The 21,115-nt window shown below is 43.7% G+C and overlaps 1 protein-coding gene across 3 annotated transcripts in view; it reads left to right on the plus strand.

Annotated features, from left to right (window-relative positions):
- The window catches only part of RGN (regucalcin), a 46,619-nt gene that overhangs the window by 19,116 nt on the left and 6,388 nt on the right, over positions 1 to 21,115 (plus strand). For 2 of the 3 annotated variants that reach the window (XM_075334318.1, XM_075334319.1), the window contains exons 2-5: positions 1,959 to 2,125; positions 2,938 to 3,120; positions 7,465 to 7,680; positions 18,509 to 18,640. In XM_075334318.1, coding sequence (XP_075190433.1) covers positions 1,963 to 2,125; positions 2,938 to 3,120; positions 7,465 to 7,680; positions 18,509 to 18,640 — 694 coding nt within the window. In that variant the 5' untranslated portion in view covers positions 1,959 to 1,962. Of the gene's footprint in view, positions 1 to 440; positions 636 to 1,958; positions 2,126 to 2,937; positions 3,121 to 7,464; positions 7,681 to 18,508; positions 18,641 to 21,115 lie in introns of those variants that run through there. The other variant, XM_075334317.1, reaches the window with a different exon arrangement.

Consider the following 21,115-nt stretch of genomic DNA (forward strand, 5'->3'; position numbering starts at 1 on the left):
GCATTACTGGAGATTCCTCCCGTAGCCAGTCCGACGCTGCCCATAAGTAACACAGGGAGAACATACAAACGTCTTTCAGACGTTGTCTTAGGTGGGATTTGATTCCAGGACCTTAGCGCATCGATGTAACTGGGCCAACCATCATGCTGCCCATGAACGGCAATGAGATGCAAACTACACTTATCTTATTCATCAAAAATGACATGTAATAAATGAAACCGAGCACACACTACAAGCAAAGAAAAGATCTGTGTATGCATACATCTCAATAATTCCGATGATAACTTCCTAAAGTAACACCATACTGTTTTTGAGCTGAAACCATTGATCTATTTCTTGTCCATTTTGTATACGCGTGTCGGTGACATGCTCCCCTCCTCCAATAGGGGGCCCACTCGGATAACTGCTAGATTCTTTTATTTTTCCAGCAGAGCAAACAGATCCTTTGACCTCTCCACAGGCAGGAGAGCTGCAGGAAATGTATTTACGGAGAACTTCCGATCAAGTGTTTCTCCGCTTTTCCAGAAGCATGTGTCTGGGGGGACAAAAAGCGAAGTCCTGTAAATGCAGTAGTTTGCGTGCAAGTAGTTTTTAGATTTTGGCTCATTAGGGTGATTTAGAAACACAGAATCCTGGTATGTCTTTATTCTCTTCTTGTTTTATGTAGCGTATATTTGTTCAGCCTGGTTCTGCAGTATTCTGAATGTGGCCAGGAAGATTTGGGATGTTGTACTTTTATTCTGCATTAAATTATTTGTTACATTTGTTACTTGTATGGGGCCTGGCTAATCCTATATTTTTTATGCTAACCAACAAACCTCACAAAGTCTAACAGAACTAAAAAAGTCCAGGTGTGACTGGACAGTAATTTTTACAAACATTACAACTGTGCGGTCATCATGACCTTTCCTCACCCAGCCAAATGACCAGGTGAGCATGTTACCCAAACTAGCTTTACCCTAAATAACATGGAGGCGCACTGTTGCTTTGTTGTGCTGGGGTCCTGGCTTTAAGTCCCATCACGGAAAACATCTGCAAGTAGTTTGTATGTTCTCCCCATATTTATGTGGGTTTCCTCCAGACATACTGATGGGGAATTCAGATTGTGAGCCGCAATGGTGACAGTGATGATCACATCTGTAAATTGTTATGGAACATGATAATCATATATTATTATTATTTATTATTATAGCGCCATTTATTCCATGGCGCTTTACAAGTGAAAGAGGGTATACGTACAACAATCATTAACAGCACAAAACAGACTGGTATAGGAGGAGAGAGGACCCTGCCCGCGAGGGCTCACAGTCTACAGGCAATGGGTGAGGGTACAATAGGTGAGGACAGAGCTGGTTGCGCAGTGGTGTACTGGCCTGAGGGTTATTGTAGGTTGTAGGCTTGTTGGAAGAGATGGGTCTTCACGTTCCTCTTGAAGCTTTCAACGGTAGGGGAGAGTCTGATATGCTGGGGTAGAGCGTTCCAGAGTATGGGGAAGGCACGGGAGAAATCTTGTACGCGATTGTGGGAATAGGAGATAAGAGAGGAGTAAAGAAGATCTTGTGAGGATCTGAGGTTGCGTGCAGGTAGGTATCGGGAGACTAGGTCACAGATGTAGGGAGGAGACAGGTTGTGGATGGCTTTGTATGTCATGGTTAATGTTTTGGACTGGAGTCGTTGGGCGATGGGAAGCCAGTGAAGGGATTGGCAGAGTGGCGAGGCTGGGGAATAGCGAGGGGAGAGGTGGATTATGCGGGCTGCAGAGTTTAGGATAGATTGGAGGGGTGCAAGAGTGTGGGAAGGAAGGCCAGAGAGCAGGAGGTTGCAGTAGTCAAGGCGGGAGATGATGAAATATGAGCAACACATAATAAATAAGACAGCTGTCATTGCATTGTGTTAAATATTTTATGTATGTCTGAATTACATATTCATCTTTTATTTTATTTTCTCCATTAATACAGAGCCATGTCTTCCATCAAAATTGAATGTGTAATCACAGAGCGGTACCGGATTGGGGAGTCACCAGTCTGGGACGAAAGGGAAAGCGTTTTAGTATACGTTGACATTACAGGGCAGAAAGTTTGTCGCTGGGACCCCAGTACTAACAAAATCCAAAGCGTATCTTTAGGTAAGTCTCACAATTGCCACATTAGTTGTTTTCAGAATACTTGAAACATTATCATTGAAAATGATTACATATTTAGATGAAATTAATTGTTGGACTTTAGATGTCTACATCTCAATATCCCTAATCAGATAATTTGATAATTTTTTTTATTTGATTAATTTACATAGTTCTATTGTTACATTGAACACTATGGTTGATTTCAGTATGATCATAAAGAGTCCCAAGTATGTGTTGAAGAAATACATTATTTATTCTTCACAGTGTTAAATCTAGACTGTGTATTGGTTAAAAGGAACCTGTCATGTCCCCAAACGCTACTAATCTGTGTATATATAGTCTTAATCTGCAGATTAACAGTGTTCTAAATATCCCTGACTGCTTTGCTGAAAATGCAGCTACCTGGAGAAAATGAACTCTTAATCCTGGGAGCTTTCAGTCATAGAGGCGTGCACAGAGCAGCTACTGTCATCACTCAATACACAAATGCACTGCAGAGTGAGCTGTCAATCAAAGTCTCACGGTGCGCTTACAGCTGCCACTCACAGTATACTGAGTGGTGACTGAAGCCACTTTGGGCACTCCTTTATGACCAAAAACTGTCAGCTCCCGGGAAGAACAAACTTTATTTGTTCCCAGTAGCTGCACTTTCCATAAGGTGGTCGGGCAGATTTAGAGCGCTATTAACCTGCAGATTAACCTTACATCTGAAAGTTAATAGCAATTGGGGACATGATAGATTCCTTTTCAATTGTGTATAAATATAATTTTCAATTTATTAATGAAGATGTTAACTTCTTTTGTCTTCTCCGTAGAAGACCCAGTTGGTTCAGTTGCCCTTCGAAAGTCCGGTGGCTATGTAGTTGCCGCAGGCACTTCATTTGCTGCCCTGAATTGGGAAAATCAGTCCGTAACCCCCTTGGCTCAAGTTGATGAGGATAAACCAAACAATCGTTTCAATGATGGAAAAGTAGATCCAGAAGGAAGATTCTTTGCAGGTACAGAAGAATTTGTCATTGCCAGTGTAAATGGCTATCTTACCAGAACAACCTCTTTTGAAAGGAAAAGAAAAGAAAAACAAACAAACCATAAAATAAAGCCACCCTGGTGATCATCTGATTGACATCATCTGATATTGCTGGAAGAGTGTTCATTCATGTAACTGATGGATTGGCGAAGTTCTTCAATAAAGGAGCCCCTCTTACTTAGCAGTTCTGACTATATAGCTACATTCACATGGTAGTATTTTGGTCAGTATTTTACATGTGTTTGCAAGCCAAAACCAGGAGAGGTCAAAAATGCAGATATAATGTACATTTTCTATTATACTTTTACTGTGATTGTTCCACTCATCAATTTGGCTTACAAATACTGATGTCAAATGCTGAACAAAGACTGATGTGTGAACGTGGTCTTAGAGGGAGACTAAAGGGTGCTTTACACGCTGCAACATCACTAACGATATATCGTCGGGCTCACGTCGTTAGTGACGCACATCAGCAATTTGCCCGTGACGTACAACTGACGGGGGTGGGTACGCTCACTAGCGATATCAGTACCGATATCGCAGCGTGTAAAGTACCCTTTAGGCCTAAGATACACGGCATGAAAATCGGACCAAGTGGAATGTGATAAAAGATCGCTTTCCACTCGGACCAATATTAGCCTATGTGCCAGCACCCATGAGCGATTATTTTCTCAGTCCCAATGGGACCGAGAAAACAATTGCAGCATGCTGCGATTGTAATGCAAGACTCTTTCTCTCGTACCCATTGAAGTCTATGGGGTGAGAGAAAGATCGCACTGCACTCACGGTCAGCGTCGGACTTGCTACCAGAGGAATCTCCAGTAATGCCAAGCCTGGATTCAGGTACCTGCATTGCACTCTGGAGCTCTCACCTGAGCTCTGGAGTGCAGCCAAGTTTGTACCACGAGCGCCGAGTCATTGATTCCCCGGCGATTGCGGTTCAGTTCATGTCAGCTGCAGACAGGCGGGGGTGATTTCCGGTACGCTCACATGAACTCCGGAGATCAGCCCGGCCTGTCTGCAGCTGTCATGAACTAAACCGCAATCGCCGGGGAATCAATCACTTGGCGCTCGCGGTACAGTCTCGGCTGCACGCCGGAGCTCAGGTGAGAGCTCCAGAGTTCAATGCAGGTACCTGAATCCAGGCCTGGCATTACTGGAGATTCCTCCGGTAGCCAGTCCGACGCTGCTCGTGGTACACCAGTGTACTGCGAGTGCAGGGCGAGAATCGCAATAGCCGACTATGGAGGAGAGAGGGAGATAAATCCCTCCCGCCCCTCCTCAGCACTGGCCTGCCCCTTCTCAGTGCTGGTCCACTCCTCCTCAGTGCCGGCCCACCCCCTGCAGCGCCGGCCCGCCTCCCGCAGCTGAGGTCCAATCGCATGATCGGACCTCAGTCGCAGTGACACTTGCATGACACTCTGCTCCTGCTGTGCTGCCAGCGTGGGCCGAGTGTCATGCGAGGATCGCATTAGTCCCCATGTGGCCCCGGCCTTAGAGTAATTTCAGGTGTTCACAAATTTACATCATTAATTCCAGGACATCCATTGTAAGCTGAAACCACTGTAGCTTGAGACCATAACTGTGGAAAACTAGTAACTGGCCCCAAAATACAACCCAAAATGGGAAAAAAAGAAAATATTAAAGAAAAGTATTCAATGAGTATCTATCTCAAATCTGGGTCTGTCTTTTTTTAATTAAAGAAGCATTCCCACTAATCTTTCGTCTTTTTTTCCCTGTATCTGTGTATACGTATATGTAGTGTAGTGTGCATTAATATACTTTACTACTGTAGTCTTCTCCAGTATCCAGCACTGTTCTGCTCTTCTACTCAGTGACATCACCGCTCTTCAGACTCTCCAGAGTCACGTAGAACACAGTGTGATCCGAATGAGCGTTTACAATGTAAGCCTATATAACAAGAAAATTGTAAAAGAGACTTTCATCTCACGCATAGAGTGATCCAGGTTTACTGAAGACTAGTGACGTCATGAAGAAGAGGAGCAGAATGTTGCAAACGCTACACTCCACACACTTGTACACAGATTTAGTAAACAAAAAAAAAACTTAATGGGAGTGCTTCTTTAATAAAACCATGGGTAGGCCCAGACTGATGATTTGTCTAAATAAAGTCCAGTAACAAAAACACTCAAAAATGTCCTTACTGTCCCCCAAATGTGCACAATTTTCTACCACAGTCACGACCGAACTTTCGGATTGAGGGATCACAATGTAACAGGCCGGAGTATAACCACAGTCCAGACTATAGCTGGGGTTAAAGTGAACTAGGCTAGATTATACTCCGGCGTATAAATTGTCCTAGGCCAAAATATACCAAACAGGCATATTTTACCCCCATCAGTAGCATTGAGTGATATATACAAGAATTACTCGTTCTTCATTCCCTTCCAGTAATAACAGTCACAAATTTTGGCTAATGTATTATCTCTGCCAAAATGGTCACCAGAAATTCCGTTGTCATGATAGGCCTTCAGAATTTGACTGCGAACTCCCTTTCTCCATGGTACGGAGTCCCTCCGTCTGCTCGATATGGCTTAGATGTTTGTTTGAACTGGGACTTGGCATTTAGATGTTTCTCTGGAGGTAGATCAAAGATCCACTTGGGGTACTTTTGTTGCCTTGCTTGGTTGTCAAAATTGGAAAATGTTGCATGTAATGTAAAAATTGGAAAACATTGTGTCTTAGAGAGAGCAGAGAGAAACATACATAACAACGTACAATACATTATATTAACTATGCACTGATTTGACTGCACCATCTACTGTCACTTCAATGTAAGCGCTGCACTATTTTACACCCCCCAGAATAGAATTTATCCCCTGGGGTATACTGTGGCCTGGGGCACACTATACCTGGTTTCCATGTTAAATCAGTATATTCTGGCCTGGAGGGGTATAGTTTAGCCTAGGCCCTAGGGTATTTTCTGACCGGGCATAGTTTGGCTTAGGAGAGTTAATCACCGGGATATCCTCTGGCCTGGGTCAAACTATACCTGGGCTTAATCTGGGAAGGGGTTAGTTTGTCCTGCTACATCGGCATGCAGAGCAGGATCCCACATCCCTCCATAGTGGCTTTTGCAGTGAAAAAGCAAGATCTCGTGAAATTGTGCTCTTTGCACTAACCCAAAGCTGCCACGTTCTTTATTAATCTGTTACCGCATGGTAAGACAATTGATCATATAAGCACTTACAGTTCAATAAAAATTTAAAATACACAGCAGCGCTAGGTTAGTGGAAAGAGCGAGACGGCACTTTATCCCTGCAAGAGCGGCTGTGAAATTCGAGACCGACTATCACCTCCAAAGCAGTAAGCATTTTCTGTTACAGAAACAAAAAAGGGTGCATCATGAGCAGTTAATGGTTTGCAAGTGGCCATTCTATTGTTCTTGCACAGGGGCCTCCTTCTGCCTGTGTCTGCCCCTGCAGGACTCCTCAAAATGGCAGCTTATGAAGGGACATGACCTACAGTCTCCTTTAATAGAAAAACCCTGAGATGTACCAACATCAGCAGCAATTCTGAGAACAGTTGAGCTATACAGATTGTGAAGAAGGCTGCGGAAGAACCTGTAACACTTATATAATAAGTGGACAACCCCTGTAAATAATTACCGTATATACTCGAGTATAAGCCGACCCGAATATAAGCCGAGGCACCAAATTTTACCACAAAAACACTGAGAAAACTTATTGACTCGAGTATAAGCCTAGGGTGGGAAATGCAGCAGCTACTCGTAATTTCAAAAATAAAAATAGATGCCAATACAATGTAATGTGGACCATCCTTGTGCCCTGTAGTGATGTGCCCCATTCTTGTACCCTGTAGTGATGTGCCCCATCCTTTAGTAATGTCCTCATACTGGTCCCCTTCTTGTCCCCTATTAGACATGGCAGCGATCTACTAACTAACCTGACACGCTGTAGCCCCTACAGCAGTCTGTCAGCTGGCGTCCTGTGCGATCACACAGGTAGCACATAGCTAAAGCTGGCCAAGAGTGGGTCCCTCACTCAAGAATGAGCCAAGAGGGGCTTTTTCATCATAAAAAATGTGCTGAAAAAGTTGGCTTATACACAAGTACTGTATATACGGTATTATGCTTCCTATTAAATAAAAATATTAGAACAGTTCATATGTACAATCATTTAATAATTAGATACAATAATTGTATTTGTTAAAAACAATAAAGAAAATTACAACTATCTCCTTTAATAACCAGTCATTCTAGAAAAAGGACAAAATATGATTGTACGCTTTAATTAAGGATTTGTGACGGCTAACTTGTATTGTCTCCTCATAGGCACCATGTCCCAGGAAATCCGTCCAGCAGTTGTGGAGAGGAACCAGGGTTCATTATTTACTCTATATGCAGATCACTCTGTGGTGAAACACTTTGACATGGTGGATATCTCCAATGGTTTAGACTGGTCTTTGGATCACAAAACCATGTACTACATTGACAGTCTATCATATACAGTTGATGCGCTAGATTATGATGTGAAAACAGGAAAAACATGTAAGTAATCAATGTTATTAGACTGCTATAATAAAGTAAAAAAACATAAAACATATGGCCCTGATTCATCAATGCCAGAATTCTGGCATAAAACCCCTTGAAATGTCACAAAATTTAGCATTATTTAATGGCGCGCAAAAATATAGTAACTTTTTTAATTTTTACACCAGCCGCAGCCAGGTCCTATCACTTTTTGAAAAGTGGGAATAGGTGAGTCAAGGTAGAGTGGGGCGAAGCCCACCAGACAAGTGCATCATAATTTATGCTACAAACTGGTGTAAATTACATCCAAAATAGATGCCTTCCCCTGGCTGGAGTAACATTTCTTACGAAGGTGCAAAGCACTTGTAAGAGGTAGTGTAGGGGGTGAGCATACCCCTACAAAAGGAGATAGTACCGGATATGTTATTAATAAAAATGTGTTATTTATATTTGCATTTAGGTTATGTTAGGGCACCCCTAGTGGCCGGGTGGGACGGCTGTTGCCACCGGGGAGGAGGAGCCGGCTGTAGCTTGGGGGAAGGTGTGAGTGTGTGTGAGGTTGTTGGATCCGGGACGTGAGAGAGTGAAGATCAAGGGGCAGAGTGTGGGGGCTGAATCAAGAGGGGACGCCGGAGAGAACGGGAGTGTACGGATCCTCGGAAAGAGTGAAGCAACCGGTGTGGGTCCGGTGTGTGTGTAACCGTCAGTGGGAGCCCGGTGAAGCGGAGTAATCAGGGCACAGCCCCACGCGAGGATTCGTTAGGGCAGGTTGTCCCCCAGCCCAGGAAGTGTTTTCTTGTCTGCAACCGCCGGATTGAGACTACGTGTGTCAAGTGTGTCAATAAATATGTCTTTGGTTTGCATCACATCTTGCCTGAAGACTGTTTGTACCACTACCGACGACAACATCACCACACTCTGCCCCACCAAGCTAGTTCCCGACCTTGAAGTAGTGATGGAGCCCGGGGTAAGCCTTGAAGCAAGGAAGGCCACGACTACAAGGCCGGAGGCACCCCTGGCTCATCATTACAGTAGCAAATTAACAAAAGTGTCTTAATGAGTTTTGTACATTTTACTTCAACACTCCCTTCATTAGAACTGGCTAACAAAATTCCAGTCTATGTTAATCAGGGCCTAAATTCAGTGGCAGACATATCGCTTCTGCAGTGAATAGGGGCCCGAAGGTTTAGGGGGCCCTTGCTCCCCGGTCAGTAATGAGGGCAATCTGACCTGTTCTCTGGAGCTCCAGGCTCCGGGAGGCCCCTGGTCAGATCGCCCTCATCACAAGCAGTGTGCGGGGCAGGGAGCAATCCTGCAACTCCGCACAATCAGTGCAGGCATCAAAACGCAGGAATCTGTCCTTTGTTCCCTGCCGGCACTTTCTCTGTGACACACGCGCGCCCTGATGTTGTCAGTACGGCGCACGCGTGTGTCATTTGAAGCATTCCCGGCAGCACAGTGCAGCTGGGACCTGTACAAACAGCAGCGGCTGCGGGCGGGGGGCCCCCTAGAAGATGAGCAGCCGTGGGGGCCAGTGTTGGAGAAGCAGCGGTGAGGGCCCCTACAAGAGCATTGGCGGGGGCCCCAGTACAGGAAAATCAGAGGTGGGGCCCCTACAAGAGCAGCAGCGGCCAGGACCCCTACAGGAAAAGCAGCGGAGGGGGCCCCTACAAGAGCAGCAGCCGCGGGGACCTGTACAGAGAGCTGAAGGGTCACTAATAGCCTGAGGAGAGGACAATAAGGAGGGGGAGGTGAGTGGTGACTAATATTGGGGGTGTAGTGATGTATAGTGCAGGTGTATATAGGGTGTGTAGTGATGTATCTTGCAGGTGTAGTGATGTATCTTGCAAGTGTAGTTTATAGGGGTGTAGTGATGTATATTGTAAGTGTAGTATATAGGGGGTGTAGTGATATATATTGCAGGTGTAGTATATAGGGGGTGTATATTGGGCTCTGTTGGCGGGGCTGTGCTGGCTGCGGTAGGGGCTGTGTGGAGCAGGGTGGTGCGGCTTGTAAGATGCTCTGTCGGCGGTGCTGAGCAGTGTAGAGCAGGGCGGTGCGACGTGTGAGATGCTCTGTCGGCGGTGCGATGTTCAAGTAATGCAGCCAGGAGTCGGTGGGTGCACATATGAGATATTGGATTGTCATTGAGCCATGAGCTCAATCTGCGCAGACGCCGATTCCGGGGGGCATTTCTTTGAAGCCGACACCACCATCATCTGGGACAGCAGCCACACCGCCCTGCCTCACACAGCCAGCCACACAGCAGCCAGCACAGCCAGCGACACAGCAGCCAGCATCACCCTCCTCCAGCACCGCTGTCGCCCCCCCTACAGTAAGACACCACTGGAGTATGACAGACCCCATTTTTTAATTTAGTTTTATTTTTTGTAACCTTTTTTATCTCTAAATTTGGCATCTTATAATCCGGTGTGTCTTATAAAACGAAAAATACGGTGTGTCTGTGTATGTGTGTGTGTATATATAGATATATATATATATATATATATTATATATATAAAAGACAAAAAAGGGTGACCAGTCGCAGACTGTGAAAAGTCAAAATAAATTCTACCTAAAAAATAAATGGAGGTATTTGGAATATTATAATGCCCATTGTAATACCAGCCCAGCGCCCCTTCATGGCACCCTCCTTTGCTGGGGTGTACACTACACTGCATCTTCTGTGGGTTTTAAAAACCTACAAGATCAGCTAGTGAACAAAAAGGAGGCTAATGAAGCGGCCAGGAGCTGGAGTGCAAATCCAGCAAACAGAGCACCACTCCCTGTTTATATGCATTATACAATAGAAAAAAACAGAGTGATGGATTTGCACTCCAGCTCCTGGCCGCTTCATTGGCCTCCTTTTTGTTCACCAGCTGATCTTGTAGGTTTTTAAAACCCAGAAAAGATGCAGTTTAGAGTAGGACCCAGCAAAGGAGGTTGCCGTGAAGGGGCGCTGGGCTAGTATTACAATGGGCATTATAATATTCCAAATACCTCCATTTATTTTTTAGGTAGAATTTATTTTGACTTTTCACAATGTGCGACTGGTCCCCCTTTTTTGTCTTATATTTACACATCATGCAGATACGGGTCTACATTGTAAAAGTGCTGCCAGTCCGGTTTGAAGTCAGTTTGAACCCCTTTTTCATTCTGTTTTTTTCTATTGTATAATATATATATATATATATATATATATATATATAAAATATTATAATGTATGTATCTGCAGCTTTGTTGCAATAGAAGAAGGGGGGGGGAGAACAGGCACAATGTCTTGAACAGGGGCCCCAAGCGGTCAGTGTCCGCCCCTGCCTAAATGTATATGGTCTGGTTGTCTTTGGAAATTTACTCTAATACAGATAGACACATGGAAATTATATAATTTCTGGCATTTTTCATAACATTTTTATCACATTTTTTCCCCTATCGGTTGATATGAGCCACCCTTATTTTAAGGAATTACCGTATTTTAAGCTATTTTAAGTGGCACCATTGATAGCCAATGTGGTTTATATAGTGCCTTGAAAAAGTATTCATACCCCATGAACTTCTCCACATTTATGTTAGATCTAGAAGCTTGAATGTATTTTATTGGGATTTTATGTGATATACCAACACTAAGTAGCAATCATTTGTGAAGTAAAAAGGAAATGATACATGGTTTTCTATATATTTAGAAAATATAAATCTGAAAATCGTGAAGTGCATTTGTATGCAGCCCCCTGTAGTCTGATATGCCTAAATACAATCCTGAGTGGCCAGTTGCCTCCGGAAGTCACCTAATTAGGAAATTTGAGTCCACCTGTGTGCAATTTATTTTTTATATAATTCCAGCTGTTTTGTGAAGGCCTTGGAAGTTTATCTGAGAACATTAGGGTTATAACAGCATTATAAAAACCAAAGAACACAACTGACAGGGCAGGGATAAAGTTGTGGAAAAAAGTAAAGCAGGGTTAGGTTATAAAAAAAAATATAGCCCAAGCCCTGAAAGCATATCATGAAGCACTATTGTGTAACCATCAGCAAAAATGGAAGGAATGTGGCACAACTGCAAATCCACCAAGACATGGCCGTCCACCTTAATTGACATTACAAGCAAGGAGAGCACAAATTAGAGAAGCAGCCAAGAGGCCCATGGTTACTCTGGAGGATATGCAGAGATACACAGCACAGGTGGGAGAATCTGTCCACAGGACAACTATCAGTCATATACTCCACATATCTAGGATTTATGGAAGAGTGGCAAGAAGAAATTTATTTTTTAAAGCAAGCCATAAGACGTATCATTAGTAGTTTGCAAAAAGCTATGCAAGGGGACACAGCTACCATGCGGAAGAAGGTGCTCTGGTCAGAATAGACCAAAATAGAACTTTTGGGGCTTAGTGCAAAATGCTATGTGTGGGGAAAAACTAACACTGCACATCACCCTGAAAACGGCATTCCCACCATCAAACATGGTGGTGGCAGTATCATATTGTGAGGATACTTCAGGTTCACCTTCCAGCACGAGAAACAACTTAAACTGCCAGAGCTACAATGGAATGGGTTAACTCAAAGCATATTCATGTGTCTGAATGCTCCAGTCAAAGTTGAGACCTACTGTACATCCCATTGAGAATCTGTGGCAAGACTTAAAAACTGCTGTTCACAGACGCCTCCATCCAATCTCACTGAACTAGAGCTATTTTGCAAAGAAGAATGGGCAAAACTTGGACCGCTAGATGTGCAAGGCTGGTAGAGATACACCTCAAAAGACTTGCAGCAATAACTGCAGCAAAACGTTTTCCTACAAAGTATTTACTCAGCGAAATGCATGCCACAATTTTAAGATTCATATTTTCAACATTTTTAGAAAACCATGTATCATTTCCTTTACACTTCTCAAATATTTTTTGCATTATTCTGCCCACTGGTTTTCCATTCCCTCACTGGTGATTGAGAGTGCTGGCGTGTCCAGCGTGAGCACTGTCTGTAGAAAAGCTCAGGCGAGCCCGTGCTGTCAATTACCATTGAGGGAGATGGGGTATGCAAAACCAGTGGGCACTACATTGCACTGAGCCTCATGGCCACATCAATGATGCACCGGGCACCATAATTAGCATATTTGATTACATTTCCTTTTGTGCAGAATAGAGGCAGGGATTAAACCGCTAAAGCCATGTCCCCACTTAGCAAAAATGCTTTTTTTTTTTTTTTTTTTTTTTTTTTGCTGTGTGTTTTTGTGCAGAAAATTTGTGCATGTAACTATCCAAGCACCAAGCAATGTTGGTGTAGTGTCATGAAAACACATACCCACTGTGTGTTTAACACTAGAAGTCCCAGAGAGGGGTCATTTAACATTTCTACCTTTGGAACCCAGAGACGGGTCGAATGACCTGAAGGATTTTAGCTAACATCCTATAATCACAGTTCACAGTCTTTTGTTCTGTAATTAAGGCCATTACTGTCGCACCACAGGAGGTTGTTGTTTTCCATTGAGTTTAGCCATTTAGTTTCTAGTTAGTTCTATTCAGTTTCTTGTATGTCTTTTGACCCTCTTTCAGGACTTCAGGGGGGAGCTCGGAATTTCTGGGACTTCTAGTGTTAAAGACTCTTAAACTGCACAATTTTTGGTGCGTGTGAATAAGTTTTATAGATGTAGGTGGAAATATTTTGCCCAAAATTTCTTACATGTGGGCGGAAACATCACAAAACTAAGGAAATGATAACACTGCTCAACAAAAAAAAATGTTTTCTTTCTGTATCTGGTTTCAAAATGGGTGGTTTTAACAAATTTTGAGGTGTTGATTTCAGTGGAAAAGTCAGATTCTTTCTATCACATCACATTTAATACATACACAGCATTTTAAGAAACACGATAAGAAACTATTAGGCCTACTTAAAAGCTACACTATCAATGTCATAAAGTAGTAATGATGACTCATAAAGTCATGATAATAGCAATAGCACTTAAATTATACACTTTCAGCTTAATTGCTATCAAAATCCAAATTCTAATGTCATGTTGTTTGGGCAAAATGGGCTGATGAGGCTTTCCTTTTGTATGTAGTCTCATCTGTCTCCCTACACAACATCCAGCAGTAGTCGCCCATCATCACAGGATTCCAGCAACATTGGTAGCGTTTCTCCATGGTAAGAATGTCCTGGTAAAAACGTTCACCTTGTTCGTCACTAACAGAACCCAAGTTTCTGGAAAAAAAAGTCAAGGTGCAAATGTAAAAAATGGATTTTCAATGACATTCTACAGCCCATTTCTTTGTAGTTTTGCAATAACTCATTGACTATGGAAACATAGTCATCATCTTTATTGTTACCCAAGAAGCTATCAACAATTGCTTTGAAGGAGAACCAAGCAGATGACTCGTGCTTCTTGAGTTTTGACTCGAGCATTTCATCTTTTAGCAATTTCCTGATTTGAGGTCCAATGAATATACCTTCCTTTAACTTAGCTCCACTCAATTTTGGAAACATAGCAACCAAATGATTGAAAGCCTGACCCTCTTTATCAAGAGCTTTTACAAAGTAATTGATCAACCCCAGCTTTATATGTAGAGGTGGTAGAATTATTTTCCTTGCATCAACCAGTGGGATGTATTTGACTTTTTCTTTTCCAGGAATGTACAATTTCCTCACAGGCTATTCCTTGACTGTGTAGTGGTTTTTGGTGTCTCGGCTGTCCCACAGACACAAAAGCAGCAGAATTTAGTAAAACCACCCTGTAAACCTAAATCCTGCTTTATACCTTTTAATTAAGCATACGATATCGTATGCGATGTGACACGCCCCCATTGTATGTGCGGCATGTTCAATTTGTTGACCATGTCGCACAATCGATTAAAAGCTGTCACACGTACTTACCCTTCCATACGACCTCGCTGTGGGCGGCGAACATCCACTTCCTGGAGTGGGAGGGATGTTCGGCGTCACACCGACGTCACACGGCAGCCGGCCAATAGAAGCGGAGGGGCGGAGATGAGCGGGACGTAAACAACCTGCCCACCTCCTTCCTTCCGCATTGCCGGCAGGACGCAGGTAAGATCTGTTCATCGTTCCCGGGGTGTCACACACAGCGATGTGTGCTGCATCGGGAACATTGAACAACCCAACATGCAATTTTTAGGAAATGAACGACGTGTATGCGATGAACGGTTTTACGTTCAATCACAGTCGCACGTAGCTGTCACACGCTACAACACCACTAACGATGCCGGATGTGCGTCACTTACGACGTGACCCCACCGACACATCGTTAGATATGTTGTAGCGTGTAAAGCCCACTTAAAAGCAGAGCAACAACTTTGAAATCACAGCAAATCTGCCATTCATGATCTTTATTTTTCACAAATTTTTTTTTTGTTTGCTTTTGTTGTTAACTTTTCACACACAGAGTAGAAGTTATTAGGATGGTTTACGCAACAACAATGGCGTTCAGCACTTGCCATTTTGCTATTTCGCTCTAATTAAATAAGACAAGAATTTTAAAAGGGTCTCACCAACTCTAAGGGGTACTTTGCACACTACTACATCGGTAGCGATGCCGAGCGCGATAGTCCCCGCCTCCGTCGCAGGTGCGATATCTTGTGATAGCTGCCGTAGCTAACATTATCGCTACGGCAGCTTCACATGCACTTACCTGCCCTGCGACGTTGCTCTGGCCGGCAAACCGCCTCCTTCCTAAGGAGGCAGGTCGTGCGGCGTCGCAGCCACGTCACACGGCAGGCGGCCAATAGAAGCAGGGGGGCGGAGATGAGCGGGACGTAAACATCCCGCCCACCTCCTTCCTTCCTCATTGCAGCCGGGACGCTGGTAAGGCGATGGTCCTCGCTCCTGCGGCTTCACACACAGCGATGTGTACTGCCGCAGGAACGAGGAACAACATCGTAACATCGGTCCTTCCGAAATTATGGAAATGACCGACGCTACACCGATCATACGATTTCGACGCTTTTGCGCTCGTTAATCGTAGTAAAAAGGATTCACATACTCCGATGTCGACAGCGACGCCGGATGTGCGTCACTTTCGATTTGACCACACCGACATCGCACCTGCGATGTCGTAGCGTGCAAAGTACCTCTAAGAAATACACCAGAACTCTATGATTTCACATTTATATACCGTTCAGACATTTCACTCATTCCCAAGCTTTACATATCATTGCGCAATACCATTTCATTGAGTAATACCATGGAAGCCCACTAAATCACATTACGCAATATCAATCCTATAAGACGCCTGCCCTCTGGTGACTGTTTATAGCTTTTTACACTGAATATTACACCAAAATGAATACTATCACATGCTTAGTCGGTGATTCAATCATTTCAAACAAAAAAACAAAAGAGGGATTGCGGTGACAAAGCAAGTACACAAAATACATTTAAAAAATCTGCAATATCTAAAAAATCTTACACGATACACCATTTCTGACGGTATATTTGGAATCTGGAGGCAAAAATACATATGATTTGGTATATTACAAACCAAATGTAATTTTGTCGTTGACCAGTGTAATTACACACTTAGTGTAGAAGGGGTGAATATATTATCTGACTATCAGTAAATGTGGAGCTGCCGATTTCTCATTGATTAAGCACAGTTCTTACATCATCTTTTTGTGGTGAAGCGGCCTTGGACAAAAATGTGTCATCCGTTTAAAAAGGCACAATTAGAAAATGTGAGTGCCTACTTTTTACTGATAGAAATCCAGACTGTTGAGTAAAGTGAAATGGGTGGGAAAACATGGCAACAGAATAATAAATATAGTGCACATAACCTAGACAAATAGCAAAAGCACCTGAAAGTGGTTTAAAAGGGCTAATAAATTCCCCCATAAAATGTGTAATTTTATAAAAACTAATTAAATAGAAATACAAGCCTCCATGTTTCTAAATGTGACATTCATAAATGCAAAGTTGTGTATTCTGTAACATAAGATTCCATGTTATAATACCGTAGTTATGACAAAAGTGAGTACACTCCTCACATTTTTGTAAATATTTTATCTTTTCATGGGACAGCACTATACAGTATATGACAAGATATGACACTTTGATACAATATAAAGTAGTCAGTGTACAGCTTGTATAGCAATGTAAATTTGGTGTTCCATCTAAATATCTCAACACTCAGCCATTAATGTCTAAACCGCTGGAAACAACAGTGAGTACCCCCCTAAGTGAAAATGACCAAATTGGGCCCATTTAGACATTTTCCTTCTCTGGTGTTATATGACTCATTAGTGTTACTAGGTAACAGGTGTGAATGGGGATCAGGGATGTTACATTTGGTGTCATTGCTCACACTTTCTCATACTCGTCACTAAAAGTTCAACATGGCACCTCGAGGCAAAGAAATCTGAGGATATGAAAACAATACTTGTTGCTCTTCATACAGATGGCCTAAGCTATAAGATTGCCAACACCCTGAAACTGAGCTTCAGCATGGTGGCCAAGACCATACAATGGTTTAACAAGATAGGTTCTACTCATAACAGGCCTCGTCATGGTCGACCAAAGCATTTGATTGCACGTGCTCAGCGTCCTCTCCAGATGTTGTTTTTTCAAAATAGACGTATGAGCGCTGCCAGCATTGCTGCACAGGTTAAAGAGGTGGGGGTCAGCCTGTCAGTGCTCAAACCATACACCACACAATGCATCAAATTGGCCTGCATGGCTGTCGTACCACAAGGAAGCCACTTCTAAAATTGATGCACATGAAAGACCGCAAACAGTTTGGTTAAGAGAAGCAGACTAAGGACATGGATTATTGAAACCATGTCCTGTGGTCTGATGAGACCAAAATTAACTTATTTGGTTCAGATGGAGGCAAGCGTGAATGGCAGCAACCAAGTGAGGATTACAAAGACACGTGTGTCTTGCATACAGTCAAGTATGGTGTTTGGAGTGTTGTGGTTTTGGGCAGTATGAGTCAGCTGTGGGGAGCTACAGTTCATTGAGGGGACCATGATTAACAACATGTACTGTGACATACAGAAGCAGAACATGATCTCCTCTCTTTGGAAACTGGTCTGCAGGGCAGTATTCCAACATAACGACCCCAAACACACCACCAAGACAACCACTGCTTTGCTAAAGAAACTGAGGGTAAACATGCTGGACTGGCCAAGCATGTCTCCAGACCTAAACCCTATTGAGTATATGTGGGGAATCTTCAAATGGAAAGTAGGGAAGCGCAAGGTCTCCATGATCCACCAGCTCTGTGATGTCAGCATGGAGGAGTGAAAGAGGACTCCAACAGCTCCTGGGAAGCTCTTTTGAACTCCCTGTCCAAGAGAGGTAAGGCAGTGCGTGAAAATAATGGCGGCCACACAAAGTATTTACACTTTTGGCACGATTTAGCCATTTTGTTCTTAGGGGTGTACTCACTTTTGTTGTTCGTTGTTTAGATATCAATAGATGTGTTTTCAGTTATTTAGAGGGCACATTAAATTTACACTTATACAAGCTGGACACTGACTACTTTACATTGTATTAAAGTGTCATATCTTCAGTGTTGTCCCCTAAAAAGATATAATAAAATATTTCCAAATATGTAGGGTGTATTCACGTTTGTGATATATTCTACAACAGTCTCTCGGTTTGGTAAACTTTTCATCCTAACATGCCTTCGGGAGTAACCAGCTGATAATGCCCATAGACTTACACACCAAATCCCTAAAGGGTTGTATGATCTATGGCTGTATATCCAAGACTCTCTTCATTACTGTGGGTGTAATGTCCATTGAACAATGTATAGAAATAACTATATTTTAATTTGAATCACATTCTTTCTGAAATGTTCCTAGCCAGTGTAAATTACAGTGACTGCTCCTCTCCACAGCCAATCGCCGCCATGTCTACCAGTTACAGAAGGATGAAGGGATCCCTGATGGCATGTGCATAGATGCAGAAGGAAAACTTTGGGTTGCTTGCTATAATGGGGGAAGAGTAATCCGTGTTGATCCACAGGCCGGTAGGATATATGAAAACATTATTCTTGTTTTTATTATAGTAGGTTGTTTGTTTTTTTAGAATATTTTTCTTGCATGGTTAACCACCCTCATTGTGACACTGCCTTGAATATCTGAGTGTCTGAATCTCTTATCCTCAGAGTTCCCATACTGTGTACAGACCACATCCCCCTATCTACCTCCTTTCCTTGTGTTCTGAGTTGCAGCCTCGGATAAGAACATAAGTGTATTGCTGTAAAACGCGTCAGAGATCCTATTCTATTAGTCTTTTCCATATATATGTAATACGTGAACAAAATAAAGGCTGAAGATTTTTTATTACTTCAGTGCTGCAGCACATTTTTTCTTTGGATTATTTTATAATCTATATATATAATTGCCTTATTCTGTCTGTCTTGCTCCAAAATGACGTCATACAGTGACAACCGTCGCCACACCGCGCGCGCTAAAGAGCCTGTGACCAACGGCTCAGCTAACTGAACAGCCTGAACTACGGGCCGACAGGACGACGCCCGACACTTTTCCCCGCACCCACACGGAGCCCTGACACCCCGGTGAGTGCTGCACCCCCGGGAGCCCACACCGGCAACCCAGCTGACACATACCCACTGCTCGCCTCCGCCCCTGCACACATTACCCCACTCGGCTCCACCCCCCCGCACTCCGTCCTCCGCATGTGCGGACACATATCCACCGCTCGCACACATTACCCCACTCGGCTCCCCCCCGCACTCCACCCTCCGCAAGTATACACTGAACACACACACACATATGAATAGTTACCTGTCCCCAGCCATGCATTCCCCAGCACTGACATCCTCAGCGCCATGGCCCCACTCGGCTCCCCCCCCCACACTCCGCCCCCGCACACATTACCCCGCAGGATGGGGGCACATGTCGGGATGGTGGCTGCACCACGATGGGGGCACATACCAGCATTGGGCCACATCACAGCATCAGCAAATTTTTACTTAACTTTACACTGTTCATGGCCTTCTTTCATTACAAGCCATGGACATCATTAAACATTAGACTCATCTATTAAAACTGTTCCTTCTGTTGTTTGTCATTTTAAAACCAATAAACAACTAAAAGAATACTAAATTAAACCTAACCCATCCAGTCCATTCATTACCTTATTATTCAATCTACTAACCTACATACACATTCTAGACTACCCGATACGTTAGAATAGGGCCACCTTCTAGTATAGCATAACTGCTTCATGCACACCAATTAAAAACTAAGCAACAATAAACCCCGCACCACACAACTATTAATATATGTGTTTTTAGTAAAAGTCAACTAAATGTGTGCATGGGAGTGTGATAGGACTATCACTATGATGCCCATCGGAACCAACAGGGATAAAATGTTCACTGAAAAAAATGACACCACCCTCACACCTGATGTACGTTTCGGAGTTTTCCTTCATCAGGGGTTACCCCTGACGAAGGTACTGCTCAGTAGTAGGACAGATCTCCCCTATATAAAACCCTATGTGGGATACTACATTTGATGTTGAATTATTGGCTACATATATTTAGTTGTCATCCTTTGTACTAGTTTTGATACATTAATAGCAGGGGCATAACGATCGCGGTGGCAGGGGTCGCCACTGCGACCGGGCCCGGGGTTTCAAAGGACCCGTCCTGCACCTCAGCACTTGGTTCAGCTGGATGTGAAACCGAGGACCACATCCAGCTGAAATGTATTGCAGAACTGAGCCCAGTCTGGACCCTGTGCTGCAAACTGCAGCGGAACATGGTCACTGCAGCCGGTTCTGGGGATAATACATGTCTCGACTACTTAAAGGGAACCTGTCACCACTTTTTTGGCCTATAAGCTGCGGCCACCACCACCAAGCTCTTATATACAGCATTCTAACATGCTGTATATAAGAGCCTAGGCCGGGGGTATAACATAAAAAACACTTTATAATACTCACCTAATGGTCACACTGTGGGCCTTATGGGTGTCTCCGTTGTCTGGTGCCAGCGCCGCCTCTTTTGTCCATCTTTGTGTTCCTTCTCTAGCCGCGGTGCATGACGGGTCCGACGTCATACACACTCGTCGTCATTCAGGTCCTGAGCAGGCGCACTTTGATCTGCCCTGAGTAGGGCATATCAAAGTATTGTAGTGCGCCTGCGCAGGACCGGCGAATGTGTATGACGCAGCCGCGTCATGCACCCAGGCTTCAGAAAGAGGACGAAGATGGCAGAAAGAGGCAGCGCCGGCACCGGACAACGGAGACGCCCATAAGGCCCACCGCAGCGACCGTTAGGTAAGTATTATAAAATGTTTTTTATGTTATACCCCAGGCCTGGGCTCTTATATACAGTATGTTAGAATGCTGTATATAAGAGCCCGGTGGTGGTGGCCGCAGCTTATAGGCCAAAAAAGTGGTGACAGGTTCCCTTTAAAAAATGCATATGCACTTCTCTCTCCGCACATAATACCGGCCACCTCTTTCCACT

Source organism: Anomaloglossus baeobatrachus, chromosome 2 (genome assembly GCF_048569485.1).
Source record: "Anomaloglossus baeobatrachus isolate aAnoBae1 chromosome 2, aAnoBae1.hap1, whole genome shotgun sequence".
Classification (NCBI taxonomy): domain Eukaryota; kingdom Metazoa; phylum Chordata; class Amphibia; order Anura; family Aromobatidae; genus Anomaloglossus; species Anomaloglossus baeobatrachus.